General features: G+C 48.8%; 1 protein-coding gene across 1 annotated transcript in view; it reads right to left on the reverse strand.

Annotated features, from left to right (window-relative positions):
• epha10 (EPH receptor A10) overlaps nt 1-14863 on the reverse strand; it is a 131324-nt gene extending 116461 nt beyond the window's left edge. The window contains exon 1 of the mRNA XM_076051677.1: nt 14552-14863. Within this exon, the coding sequence (XP_075907792.1) occupies nt 14552-14630 (79 nt within the window). The 5' untranslated portion in view covers nt 14631-14863. The remainder of the gene's footprint in view (nt 1-14551) is intronic.
• Between the last annotated feature and the right edge of the window lie 557 nt (nt 14864-15420).

The following is a 15420-nucleotide window of genomic DNA, read 5'->3' on the forward strand; positions in this document are numbered from 1 at the left end:
TTACCAGCCCCTCTGCTAGGTTCACGATGGGAGAGGTTGCCAACATAAGTAAGAAAAAAATTGGGAAAAACACCGGACTCAGTAAACTCAATCTTCTACTCAGAACCTCGCGGCCACCAAAACGCAGCTTCGGTCCAAGGCGGCTGTCCAAAATCCCAACGTTTGACCGGGCCCTTTTTCATTCCAGAAGACGGATCCTCGGAGTGCGACGGCTAATTTTGTCATCTCGCCGTGATAAACGGTGGACAATTTTGATTTAACTGACTGGCGTCCTGCCTCCTGCCATCTGAGTCGGGCACCGCCGAGAGCCGCCGCCACCCCACGTCACTGTCAGCCGAGCCCCGGCTTTCACGTCTCCATCGCGAAGAGAGCAAGAGGAGAGTGACTCTGGCGGTGAAAGCCCCGGCCGGGTCCAGGAACGGCGGTGGAGTCGGAGTGTGTTACACTTGGGCCGACTGAAGCCGCCACCAATTTGCATTCGCATTTGAATGGCCGAACAGGCTCTATTGACCGCTCTGGTGACAATTAGTGATTTAGTGACAGGCTCCTCCAAGTGACCTTCCAGCGAAAGTCCATTACTTTACCTCCCATCCGCGCGCGCGCGCGCACGCACGCACACACACACACACACACACACACACACACACACACACACACACACACACACACACACACACACACACAGGGCGACAGAGAGGCAGGTAATTTGCCATTAAGTCGAGCCACTCAATCGCTGAAACACTGCCAAGTTCAATTGTGTGCGCAAGTTAGATGGAGACTGTGACTCAGACGGAGAGACACACGAACACTAGCACGCGCGCGCGCACACACACACACACACACACACACACACACACACACACACACACAAACACACACACACACACACAGGCGCAGAGAGAGGGACAGATGGAAAGAGCAACTGGGACAGAGTGAGGAAAAAAGGGAAGGCAGGAGGCTCTTTATTCAGCCACTTCCGGGCTGAGCCAGCGTCCCTTCCCATCTGCCCCGGAGAGCAGGAGAGCACAGCGGCCCCGTCGCCGCAGCCCCGGACACTCGGACCATCTGACCGCTCCGGCACGCAACGGGGGCGAAGCCGACGTGCACCGTTCTTTCATTAGCGCGCACAAAATCCCGAGGAACGGCAAAGCTAGCAACATTGACTAAACCCTCATCATAACCAGCAGTAACAGCTTTATGATCAATTCAGCCATTGGGAGCTGTACGAAACACACACACACACACACACACACACACACACACACACACACACACACACACACACACACACAGAAACAAAGCTTCACAACACAGCAGCCGGATAGCAGAAAATGCTATTCATTGCGAGGGCAACCAATTACAGATTGTAAACCAATTCATGCTCACATAAATACACACACACACACACACACGCACACGCACACACACACTCCCCCACAACTTAGCTTTAATAACCATAGCCGGCATTTAGCCACAGGCTGGACTGAGGGGAGATACTGAAAAGCCGTGCAATAGTTTCACAGCTTTAGCTACAAAGATCGAAAAAAAAGAAGAAGAAAAGCTTTTTCCATTTTTCATATCAAACATTCATTTCTTTCTTATTCCTACCCGTCATATCTGCTCCGAGCCCGCAAAACAGTATATTTTCACCGTGACGAGGCGAGCGTATACACCAAAACGGGTGTGTGCGAGTGCGCGACTGTGTTTGCGTGCAAGTACTTTATAATTTCTGAGTTGCATGTTTGTACACTGCGTATGCACACGCGTGACGGCAGGAACTGCAAAGTGCAAAAGGGATGCAAGACAGGAAGTGTGACAGTGAGGCGGGGGGAATGCGGCATAACCCAACATTCATTATCGACGCTGGTTTGCATGAACACAGTCTCTTTCAACTCCCCGCTCTGATTCCCCCCCCCCCCCCGCCCCCCTTCGGCACGCGGGATTTATGTTGGAACGAAATGGAACAGATGTAGGTGACATGTTAGGATGAGCCAGGAGGCAGGATGAGAGGCAGAGGCTGCCGGCCGGCCTGAAGGCACTAATGAGTTTCCTACTAGCTACACAGTGTTCAAACATCTCTCATCTCATAAGGACGTTTCTTTAGTCCAAGTGCGAGAAGAGTCTTTATTCTGTTCTTGCTACTTTATTTCTTTAGCGACGTGCAATGCGTCCCAATGCATGTTTTTGTGTTTACAACGCTGATGCCCTGACCAGTGAGTCACTGGGAGGGTTTTGCCATCTAGGAATCTCAAATCAGATCAGAGTGTCCCAGTTTAAAAGGGCGGCTTTGGTTGATGGATGCCAGCATGTGGATTAGAGTGCAAGCTTTTAGTGTTGCCTAAGTGATGGATGGATGGTTGGATGGATGGATGGATGGATAGATGGATAGATAGATAGATAGATAGATAGATAGATAGATAGATAGATAGATAGATAGATAGATAGAGCTTTCTCTGCTTCATCCCTCTTCTTTGCCAACAGTCACTTTCAGAAATGGGGGATTAATCGAACGCTACACACATCTCATCGACTGGCCAGCAGCTTGGACGACGGACCAGACGGGTGAAATAACTATCGGCACATCCAACCTCACTCAATTATCAGCTGACAGCAGTCTCCAGACTGGCTGCTGGCAGCGGCGGTAGCCGGCAACTAAATGGCAGCTGGTTAGCTGAGTTACCTACCGGCAGGGCCGCTGATTGGACGGCGGGCTAATTGATCTTGTCGTTGAGGGGAAGCGGAACACCAGGACACTGGTGGCTGTTACACTGACGACGCTCTGATTGCAATCACGAAGAGCTGCACTGAGAATTAAGCACAACGGCTCCTGAGTGGACGACTTCGACTGCAGTAGGCGCAGTAACGACCGCCAAACACGCAAACAACACAATTACAGCAAATCACAGGTGTTCTTCACTCAGGTTGCCTTGTTGTTGAGGCTGAACTCCTTTGGAAGTGGCGTGTATTTTTATGTGTGTGTGTGTGTGTGTGTGTGTGTGTCTGTGTCTGTGTGTGTTTGTGTGTGCTCGATTTATGGCTGAAATGAAATTTTTGTTTCATTCGTGACAATGTTTTGCTCGGGCAAAAAAATAAAAAACAGAAGCCTCGTTAACTTTTTCTCCACCTGGAGGCTCAGGATTGAAGCAGCTGTGATGGACAGGAGGTGCACACCAGCCGAACTACTTCCTCTTGACCACTGACATTCTGCAAAAGAGTTTTTAGAGGGTTTTAGCGACCCCCACACCGACAGTCCCACGTCGTGGCGTAAACCTCCGGCTAGACGACACCCTCTCGCTCCACCGCCCTCGGCGACCGCTGCAAAGCTCTCACACACGATGGCCTGGCCGCCCTCGCCGTGCGATAACGCAGAGAGGAGCAGGTCCCACGGCGGCAGGGAGAGCCTGTCGCTGCCACCCTTTCATTATGGAGTCTCCTCAGTGGGGGTGTGTGTGTGTGTGTGTGGGGGGGGTTGGGGGGGGGGGGGGCTATCATTTCAAAGGCGCCCTGCTTTCCTTGTCGGCTCCGAGGAGAGGGTGCAGATGACAGGGTGTGATGAGGTGCGCGCGATGTACCGCGGGGGGGGGGGGGCGGCGGGAGGGAGGGAGTTGTTGGCGGGGGGTGAGGTGGGGGGGTGAATATCATGAGAAAGGAAGTGAGCCGGAGGAGCTCGGTGCAATTTATGGATTTATTCATCACCCAGGGAAGCCGCGTCTTAAAAGGTCGGGGCAATTTTCCGGGTCACCGACCGAATCCGAGCGAGAGGTTGAAGAGGACGGCAGAGGGGAGGGAGCGACGAGAGCGGCGAGCTGTCAGCAGCAGATAGCTGCGTTTCGGGCCGAAGCAGCCGAAATCGGCTCACCTGTGTTTGCAGCACAAGGAGGCAGAAAGAGACACGTGCGCTCGTGCGAATGTTTCGCGTCTGTTTGTCGAAGCTGCTGGCGGGTTAATGAGTTTGAAAGGTCAAACGCCTCTCCGAAAGATTAATGGGATTTCCTCAGCGGGGGAGGTGGATGGGTGTGTGTGTGTGTGGGGGGGGGGTGACGCTTTACGATAGTCCGGCTGGACACAATTCCAACGCTGCCTACATGACCGCCACCGGCAGAGCCGACACGCAGAAAGGAGGGTCGGCGAGAGATGCAACAAGGACGGCACACAAATTGGCGGCGGCGAAGGAGGTGGAAGGAGGGGGGGAGGTGGGGAGGAAGGGAGGGGGGAGAGCGTCTGGTCAGCTGACGTGACTCACTCCACTGTGCCTGGAATTCTAAGGCCAAGATGAATGCCAATGGATGTTTCACCAACCCTGAATTGAAGAAGGCAGTGTCAAGTGTCACTCGGCGCACCGGGAATGCGAGCCTGTTTTATTTGCCTAGGTTGTATTAATGGGAGTCTGTGGTCTGAGCTTGATGTGAATCTGTTTTGTTTTGTTTCATTCTTGTCAAGAAAGTTTTTATGAATGTTTTACACTTTAAGGATTAAAATTTAAGATCATTCGAGAATTGCAAACTTCAACTTCATCTGCTGGTCTTTAACCAGGCTAAAAAAAAAAAAAAAAAAATCTCACACATCACTGATTGATTGATTGATTGATTAATACTTTATTAATCCCGAAGGAAATTAATAAAGTATCTATTAGAGAGCTTGCTCTTTAATTTCCAAGTCTGACTACGACGCTGCACCGTGTCATCACTTTGTCACAGGAGCGAGAACTTTTCAGGACAGTCGCAGCGCTGCATATTAAAAGAAGGGGGCTCTTTCTGGATGCTGCGCTTAATGAACGAAGCAAGTGGCTTCATGTGTCGGGGAGATGAGGGGGATGTTCCGAGTGCGCGCGAGTTACGCAACAGTGCTTTAGAAAGTGCATCTGCGCAGAGGTGTGTATATGACAATTAAAGTTTAATTACACCTCCCATCCCTCTGGTCCCAGAGACCGCAGGATGGAGAGGAACATGCAGGAGGAGGCGCGAGCAGCGGGACGCAGAAGAGGGAAGAGGAGCGGCAGAGGGAGGAGGGTACCGCCTCTGCGGCTCACACGCTCTCGGGCCGCGAGTCATCCGGTACGCGTGTCATCGGGTCAGAGGCGGCGGTGGAGGGACGACGGACATGAAAAGCACATTAGGATTCGACGGCCCAGCGAAGAGTTAGAGATGGAGAGGTGTGAGGCCTCCGAGTCATGTGTGTGTGTGTGTGTGTGTGTGTGTGTGTGTGTGTGTGTGTGTGTGTGTGGGAGACCTACTGGAAGGCTGATAATGTGTGAAGCTGCATGCACGCCTTCACATAGGAGTCTTTGGGAACACGTGCGCTGCATCGGTACGTGAGGCTGCATTTGTTTTCGACAAGATGAAAACCCACCGCCGTCACGTGACTGTTACATAACCGCCCACACACGCTACAGTGGACAGAACTCTGCCTCGGCTGCAGCCAAAAATTGGAAGAAAAAAATAATTAAAAATGTTTCTGGAACATTTCGGATGTGGTCACACCTCGTGACCACATCCGACATCTAAGATTTTGAGTCTGAATAAGTTTTCTTTGACAAATATGTTTGGTCAAGAGACTTGATTACGATTTTTAGCCCATCCAGATTGAAAGCGGATGGCTCTTTTGTAGTCTGAACAGTCAAAAATCACATGAAATCCGATTTTTGCAAAACGGATTGAAACCACCTTCGGGAGGTCGTTTTTGGACAGATGCGTGTCAGCCTGAACAGCTCCAAACACACCGATGGGTTTTGACTGTCAGAGACCCAATACACCAGAACAGACGTTTGCTAAAAACAGTGTGGACAGTCAGCCCTAAAAATTTGGATTTGAGATGAAATCTGATTTGAATCAGATTCACCTGCAATCTGAATGCAGCCAAAGGCGACTTCATTCTAAAGGATACATGATGATGATACACGATGATGTGTGCACAGTTGTCGTCCGTGCTTTTGGAAACCACTATATGTTTTTTTTTCTATGACCACCTGCAACCAGTAAGCATTGTCCATCAAGAAAACGACTCCAAACACTCTTTTAATGTTCTTCTTTTGCAGCCCTGCACTGAAAAAAAGAAAATAAAAAAATCTGCCTTTTCCACAGAAGCAGGAGCCACTTTCATACATCAAAATGTAACTTTTCCCACATACCTCCTTTGGGTTCCATCTTGCCATAAAGCAAAGAAAGAGGGAGAGAAAGAAAGTGTGCACATTGTACCGCGACCCGGGCTGTGCAAGTATTTGTGTGTCTCGTTGGACCCATCAGGACCTCCGTCACCTCTATGACGGCGTGATGAGACGAGCCAAAGCAGGAGGAATTGGGGTTGACCTCCGCGAGCAGGCGTCCCAGAGTGAGGGCAACACGTTTAACCCCAGGTGAAACACACACACACACACACACACACACACACACACACACACACTTTGTTTTAGACCTACAGAGAATTTGTGGACGATCGTCAAAACTGTGGTCATATTAATCAGATACAGCTCAGCTGTTGGAATTCAGTGTACATGGAAAGCCAGGTTTTAAGACTAAGATGGACAAATTGTTCCATCAGAGGCAACAAAAGCTCCTTATTTTTCGTCGTCTTGAAGTCAAAGCTTTGCTGCTGGAGCAAAATTCATCTGCATCCGTTTTGGTTTTCATGCTGAAATCTGGATGAGTGGGTGGTGTTTACGCCGTCGGAAAGCAGGGAAATTGAATAAAAAGCCGGCGGTGGGAAGGCGCTAGACAAACCGAGGGCCCGCCGAGTTGTCGGCTCAATTCCCCCATGTCCCCTCCCACACCGAGCATTGCGCTAATGTGGCCCGCGCTCGTTCCGCATGCAAAACCGCTGAGAGGAGACGCCTCTCCAGAGGAATATTCGCATAAATATACACAAGTGGCGTCGTTCAACTTTGGATGAATCATGGCTAAAATTCCTGCCAACAACAAAAAAAAATGTCTTGATGCAAAAAAGTGAGAAGAGATGATTAATTTGTTTGAGTCATCGCCATGCAAATAAAGGCAAAAATAATATTAAACATTCTCTGTCTCATCACCTGGATGCTGTTTGGTGGGAGACATTTATGGTTTTCAGCGTCTCTCTCTGTGTAACCTTTGAAGAACCTTTACAGAACAGGCCCCGGAGATGTTTACGTAAGGCTCAAGCATAAAAGTGCATGTGCGCCTTTGCTTTTTCTGCTTTTTCCCGCGGAGCTCGAGAACTTTCTTCCGCTCTGTGTGTTTCTGACGGCTGCTTTGGAAACTCAGAAAAAACAAATCTGTTTCGCAGCCACGTATTTTCATTTCACCGCGACGCAGCTGGACGTGTAAACAACAACAATAATGTGACAAAATATGAATTTGCAAAAATGTTTGTATAGATTGTGTGTCTTACCTAAAAGCGGTAAGATTTATCAACCATTTTCTTTTTATTTCACGACTGGCTGCAACTGAGGGCATTTACATTTTTGTGTGAAAATGTTCATCAGTCCTTTCTGACATCAGGGTTCCTGTAAAAACGATTGACTAGAAACTTGACAGCGCAGGTCGTCACAGTTCTGCAGCGCCAGAACACAGCACGTGTTCGCTTGAAGAAGACGTTTCACAATAAAGTGATACGAGATCCGTCTGCAATTCTTCATATAGCACCTCCAGTGGTACGGACATCCCCCCTCCACACACACACACAATGATTACCCCCACGCTGACTCCCCGATTCCCAATCGCTCTCCGACAGACAATCCTGCCGAAACAGCAGAAAACCCTCAGTGCTGCACGTGTATCCTGGCACTGAACAAAAGAAAATCAGGTGATCCTATTGGGATCCGATAGGCCTGCCTTCTCACTTACACACACACACACACACACACACGCACACGCACATACGCGCGCACACACACACACACACACACACACACACACACACACACACAGCATCCATCAGTCTCAGTCAATGTTCCAGCGGAGTGCAATGCTGTGCTGTGGGTGCCGCATTGACTTGTTACAGGAGCCCTTGGTCTGTTTGATTACATGTAACATAGAGGGGGCGCCGCGGCAAAGCAGCCGTGGCAGCTTACAATCCCTCTGCCCCCCACCACCACCACCACCCACCTCTCTCGCCCCCCACCCCACCTGCTTCGACCCAGCTGCTTTTATTCACCTCCAATTTTCCATCTGTCAATCTCTAGTCCACTCTTTCTCACTCCGTGTGGGGGGGGGGGTGTCATGTTCAGGAGAGACGAGAGGAAGTGTAAATCAGTATGTGTGTGTATATATATATATATATATATATATATATATATATATATATACATATATATATATATATATATAAATATATGTATATATATATATATATATACATACACATATACACATATACATACATATACATATATATATATATATATATATATATATATATATATATATATGTACATATGTAGATACATATATACATACATATATATATATATATATATATATACATACATATATATATATATATATATATATATATATATATATGTATATATATGTATATATATATATATATATATATATATATATATATATATATATATATATATATATACATATATATGTATATATATATACACACACACATACTGATTTCCACTTCCTCTCGTCTCTCCTGAACATGATAGCCCCCCACCCCCTCACCCCGCCTCAACCCCTTCTCCACCTCCTCCCTCTCGAGGCCTCGAACCTGAGAAAGCCGCAGTACAAAAAAATCTGCCGTATCCACAAATCACTCCGACCTTTGGCGCGTGCCGTGATCACGTCGTGCGACCCCTGGGAGCCGCGCGCTTTGGGGTCCTGAAGGCTCGTCCTCGCCAGACAGGAGCGCTTGCCGGTGCGTCGCTGGTAGCCGAGCGGAAGTGAGGCCGCATCAATCACAGCCAATTAGCTCCGACTAACCCTCAGGAAAGCTGCCAGTCTGGCAAATGCCAGCGAGTACTGTACAAGTCGGTGAAATTGCTCCAACTTCCCTAATTACATATTTGAGCCAATCATCGGACCTTTCACTGGTGTTCAGTGTTTCCCACTTACTTTGTGGCACGTCGTGGGGCAGAGCAGCCAGCAAACGGCTCCGTCCAAATGGTGCAGGGTGGGAAATTAATCACGCTGCCTGTTGGTGACGTAGGAGAGATGATGTGCCATTGATTGATTGGCGATCAGTAGGAGAATATTGACGGCTTATATTTAATTATTCAATCACATTTATTGCCGTGCCACAAAGTTTGATTCAGGGGGAAGATGCTTAATAATGACACGTCACCTTGATGAGTTTCAGTCTCTGTAGCAAACAACTCGGTTTTCTGCTACTATATGAAATTATTTATTTCTCATACATCTGTTGGAAAAGGCTTCTCCCTATTCTAAGCCACAGATTCTTCTACAAAGTTAAAAAAAATAAATAAATAAAAAAAGACGTCCTCAAAAATGTGGCAAAATGAGTAAAATTCACTCTGATGTACACGATGCGAGAAGCAACATGAGCACGCAAGGTTTATTTCTGATCTCAGATGATCTGGCTGACTGAAACCAGCAACTCTGATATGATGAAAAATGTTTTTTGGAAAAAGAAATCTGTGGCCATGAGTGTAAACTGACGCAGGAGACGAACTGCACTCAGGGCCAGATCCACAAAGCGTTTGCACGGCTTTTGAGGCAGGAAATCCGTGTAAATAGCGCCAAAAACGGTGATTCCGATCCACAGAGGGGACGCAAACGTGAAAATCGGCGCAAAATGCGCCGAGGCGCAGGTAGTGACAGGGCTGCGCCAGACTCATTTGAATGTATTTAAATGAGTCTGGCGCAGAAGGACACCCCCTTCTATGCAAAGATGCCTCATTCAAACAGCGGCAGATCCAGAAAGAGTTTGCGCTCGTGTCCGCACACAGTTTGACAGACGCAAACGCCGCAAGCCAGAACCAGGCGCAGCTTCTGTCTGTCCAAGTGTTTCTGGCTTCTGAGTGAAACTTTCCTCTCTGAAAAGCCTGAAATATATATATGGCTCCCCAAATCTTATATATAGATAGGCATAGACTAAAGTATATATGCCAATGTTTTAGATAGGCTATGGAAAATACAAATTGTACTCAGGTGTTGGTGATTGTCTTGCTTATATAATGACTAACGTTTCTTGCGTCTTGACTTTGGGTGAATTCCAATTCCTCCCTTAACCCTCAATCTCAAAAATGCGCGATCCCGCGAGGTGCAACTGTTGTCCCGATTCTAAGAACGTCAAGTTGAGGGACGAGTTTAAGGGCTGTATCGCCCTCAATATTGAGATTCTCCGGCACCACCCTTGGCAGTAAGGGCTACCCAGAAGGCATTGCGTATTTTCACCAAGACATCTTCGAAAAAGATTGCGATGTAAAAGCGAGCTACAAATGGAAGTATTTTCTTAGTTAATAAAGATATAAATATTACAAAACCATTTTATTGTCTTAGTTTAAGAGTTTTTTTATGGATTATTGACATCGTTGTTGCGTAACATTTTTTTTTTTTTACTTTACGAGGTTTGTCAACCGGACCGGCGGTCCCGGCTTCACCTTACTTGTGTACATCGTTGTGTAGCGAAGGAGGACTTCTTCCTTTTTCACCGTCTTTTTCTTTTTCTCCTTCTTCTTCATCGTTGTCGTCTTCTTGACAGACTGGACGTAGCTTTGGCGTAAGGCCGCCCACCGCAGTCTGAAGACGTAACTGCACTTAAGGGGTGTCCCATTTCTAAGCCCTTACACTTATTTTTGAGGGCCAAGATTGAAGGACAAAGATTGAGGGTTAAGGGCGAGGGTCGAGATTGAGGAGTTAAGGGAGGAATTGGAATTGGCCCTTTCTTTCCATTATGGCAGCAGTCTTGGTAGACGGAGGAGGCATCGTAATGCCAGGAGCACAGGAGCGCGTTTATCCTATAGCAGAGTTTCGCTGTCAAACACACGCACTCACGAACAACCTTTGGCGCAAACTGCTCTCACGTTGCCAGACCGCAACATTCGCACCTGTTTCAGGTGCCGCATTTGTGGGCGTGATTGCGCCTGCATGTCATTAGCGCAAAAACCTTTGTGGATATCCGCAATTGTGGCGCAAATTGCGGGCGCAATCCCGCCGCAAAAGCCCTTCTTTGAGGATCTACCCCTCAGTCTCTGACTCACTCACACACACACACACACGCACACACACACACACACACACACACACACACACACACACACACACACACACACACATCTGCCACGAGACTTTGGTATTTTCTTCAACAATTCCAACCCCACAACTTTCTTTTCGCTTTGTTGCTGCACAGACTCTACTGAACATTAACATTTAAGGCTGCATAAACATTGTTAGAAGCCAGTAGACCAAGTAAGAGACACGGCTATATAACGCCTCACCGCGCATCTACATTTAACCTTTTAATGCCATTAAACTTTTCCAAAAAAGTGGGGGGGAAAGTCATTTCCGATGATATCCTGACATGTTAGAATGGAAAATCCTTATACGGTGAAAATGTCAAACTGCACTGGGTTTTTTTTCTCTGCGGCTCCTCCACATTACGGGGCTCACAGGTAAACAATAGGCCGACTTTCTGCCAAGAACACATTTGACGCTGGCGATCAAACAGGAGCTACGGCCACGGAAAACAAGGTTCTTTTGAGCAACGATCCGCAACACGCCGCTCCTCGGCCCCACTCTGCATCACTCTCGGCCACCACCACCCCACCCTCCCTTTTTTATCGTTCCGTAGGCTCGGTTTGCCTCCCCTGGCCTCGGCGCAGAATGGATGGATGCAGAAAGAGGGAGGGAGGTAGGAAAGGAAGGAGGAGTGGAGGAGTAAATGAGATCCCGATGAGATGCCAAGGTGTGTTAACGCTGAGGTGTGGGGGAATGAGAAAAGTGGTCTGAAGGGGAGGACGAGGAGGAGGACGAGCAGGAAGAGGAGGAAGAAGAGGAAGAGGATGAGGAAGAAGTGGAGGAAGAGGAGGAAAAGGAGAAGGAAGAGGAGGAGAAAGAGGAGAAAGAAGAGGAGGAAGATAAGGGGAAAGAGGTGGAAGAGGATGTGGAGGAAGAGGAGAGGGAGGAAGAGGAGGACGAGAAAGAGGAGAAAGAAGAGGAGGATGGGGGAAGAGAAGGGGAAAGAGGAGGGGGAGGAAGAGGAGGAGGTCACCGCCAGCGGCTCGGTCCTTGTCGCAGTTCCTGCGAAGCTGAGGCTCAGGTTTGCAGAGATGATGGATGGATGAAAAAGAGGAGATAAAGGAAGGAGGAAAGACCAAAAGGAGGGCAGAGCGATGCAAAGAAGGACTGGGAGACGTGTCGGACAGCAGCGAGCACGATGAGGTCGTAAAATCAGAGCGTGCGAGTCGAGCAGAAGTGGGAGCTTTTATCTCTTAAAAGTGATTAAAAGCCGCTGCACCATTAAAACTGGCACTAGGAAGCATCCTGAAGGGAGCGCTGATGAGAAGCCACCCAAGAACCTCGCCAATGAAACAAAACCATCACGGCTCCCGACAGAAACTCTCACCTCAACTTTATTTTGCCTCTTTCTTTTGAGTGAATTCAGGACTTTTTGGCTTCCCGGCAGAAAACGACAGGTAAGCAAATTACCTCCATTAATACGGCAAAGACTTCAAAAAAAAAAAAAAGAAGGACCCACCACCACCACCACCACCACCACCACCTCCACCTCCACCTCCACCCCACCCTGATGTTTCCCTTCCAACTCCCTCGCAGGACAGTCAGGTGGGAGGGTGGGGGAACGGTGCCAGCGCGCCAGCCTTCAGGAGCGCATTGCTTTCGCAGCAATTAATCGCTGTCACAACATCAATTAAACAAAAGCGAGCTTCCAGAATCCGGCTAGCCAGCATTCCAGGGGAAGCAAATCAATCTGGCAGCGGCCGCCGCGCTGCATCCAGTGCTCAGGAGTGAGTGATATGTGTGTGAATGCGCGAGTGCACGCACGTCTGTTGTTTGTGCCTGTGCGTGTGTGTGTGCGTGCGCACGGAGTTGTCACATGCATGCAGACAGAAACGCACGGCTCGCACGGCAGGATGAGCCATTTTAAAAGCAGTTTGCGTTGCACTGGAGTGCATTTGGATGCATCAAAGTGGCAACATACTGCAGGACTTTTACAGTTCTGGGGTGGTATGTGTGCTCAGTGCATGTGTGTGCATGTATGTGTGTGTGTGTGTGTGTGTGTGTGTGTGCGTTTGTGCGGCCCGGCTCCACTCAGCGATCCAAGAAAAGCCCCCTGTTTCAGAGAGAGCCTGGGGGTCCGGAGCCATTCTGTTCTTTTCCACTTGACAATCTCGGGGACTGATTGGGATCACCAGCCCGGCTTCACCTGAGCCAGCCAGGGAGACTCTCTCTCTCTCACACACACTCACACACGCACACGCACACACACACACACACACACACACACACACACACACACACACACACACACACACACACATGTCCAGCGGCACTCTGCCAGCGAGCCGAGGCCGCTTCTGCTCAGCTCTCCCGACATCCTGGCCAACATGTGGGTGCGGAGAGTTTTTATCGCTGGAGGAGCTCCTTCAGGCGCTCTTTGCAGATTCTAGGGTTCCGCAATTAAAGACCTCTCCCCCGCCCCCCTCCCAAAACACACACACACATACACACACATAATAGTCGACTCTTGATAGACCACTTGGGGTGCCTGCATCCCCCGTCCCTCTCTCTCTTCCTGACGATCCTCCTCAACTGATGGGGAAACAAAAGGACGTTGCCCTGCAGTTTGAACCTGCCACGGCAAATTCTTATTACGGGCTGGACAGTGTGGAAGCGCGCGTGTGAGAGTCAGTGTGAGTGCGCTGGAAAAACGGATTAGAGTTTCAGCGGTAAGGCATGAGCTAATGCGCGCTGACATCCCAGCAGCAGCAGCAGCAGCGCTCAGAGGAAACGCGCAAAGACAAAGAAACCAGTTGCACAAAGATGCCGCGGCGGATCTCGCAGCTCGGCTCTCGCACTCAACAAAGTGTTGTGTGACAGCCGAGCCGGGATGTCTCTGTCAGGCCGAGAGCATTCGGCGGGAGCAGGGTGACTTTTTTTCTTTTCTTTTCTTTTTTTTAACTCCCTGAGAAAAGTGAGAATCGCCCTCACGGCAGATGGAAACGCTCGGATCCTATTTATTTTTGACTGTCTGCTGCCACTAGCGGCGCTTGGTGTTATATTTAATGAGAATTATTATATATATATATAAAACAGTTACTCGAGGAGTTCGTGTGTACATCTGTCAAGGATCGCGCGCGTAAATCATGGATTAGAAAGGGGGAGGGAAACGCGCTTGTTTTCCCACGAGAGAAATTCACGGAGATTTTTTTTGATTTATTTGATTTATTTATTTATTTTTTGATTTATTTGATTTATTTATTTATTTTTTCCAACGATCCGAAACCCGCGGCGGACCTGCTTCACTCACAGGACCAAGTGTCCATCAGCCACCGACAGCAGTCCGGCAAAAACAAAAGAAAAGCACTTCAAGAAAATTAACCGGGAAAATAAAGAAGCAACGCACGCACGCGACCGTCTCCACATACCTTCCTCTGCGCGACAGTCTTCCTCAAGCTTCAGTAATAATATCCAAAGCGCCCAAATCAGCGTCTTACGGAGATCCATGTTTGTGTGTCCAGTTCCGCGGGGCTCTGGTCATCTCTCTCCAAGCCTGCGCGCAACGCAACGCAACGCACCGCAGCGGGACGGACGGGACGGGGAGGGGGAGGACGCACACGTCGCTCGCTCGCACGGTTCGGACGCCGTCTGGGCGATCAGTGCGGGATGCTGCGAGCCACGAGGTCTATTTCACATCTCGGGGGAGGGTTCAGCGCGCGAGATTGACGTCGGGCGAGCGCAATGGCGTGGCGCGCGGAAGGCGCGAGGGTGCGGAGGGCTGGGCCTATCACGGAGCCGCAGCCCGGAGTCACGGCGGCGCAGGTGTCCGGAGTCGTCGGTGGGAGGAGAGCCGGAAACTAAGAAGTCTCTCTCTCTCTCTCTCTCTCTCTCTCTCTCTCTCTCTCTCTCTCTCTCTCTCTCTCTCTCTCTCTCTCTCTCTCTCTCCCTGTGCGCAGAGCACTGCCAGAAAGGGGACCGGTAGGTGTCGGTGCAAAAGTTTTATCGCGACTTCCATCAAAACTGATCAAAAGACAGAATACAATACAATTTAGGAAACAGAAAGACATTGTGTGTGTGATGAAATCAGCGTATTTGTGAGCAAAGTTACATACATGTACAGCTGTATTAACAACATTAAAGGGTCTGACTTAAACCTGATTCTATTTTTTATGATATTTCCAAAACAAAACAAAAGCACATTGCATCCAATTTTACATGTACGACATCATCGTTTTGTGGAGGAGTTGAGGATGTTTTATCCTTTTGTTGATGTCAGGGAAATGTTTGTGTTGCAAAG

Source organism: Nelusetta ayraudi, unplaced genomic scaffold (assembly GCF_046127955.1).
Source record: "Nelusetta ayraudi isolate G7.1 ecotype Tasmania unplaced genomic scaffold, CSIRO-AGI_Nayr_v1 ptg000135l, whole genome shotgun sequence".
NCBI classification, from domain to species: Eukaryota; Metazoa; Chordata; class Actinopteri; order Tetraodontiformes; family Monacanthidae; genus Nelusetta; species Nelusetta ayraudi.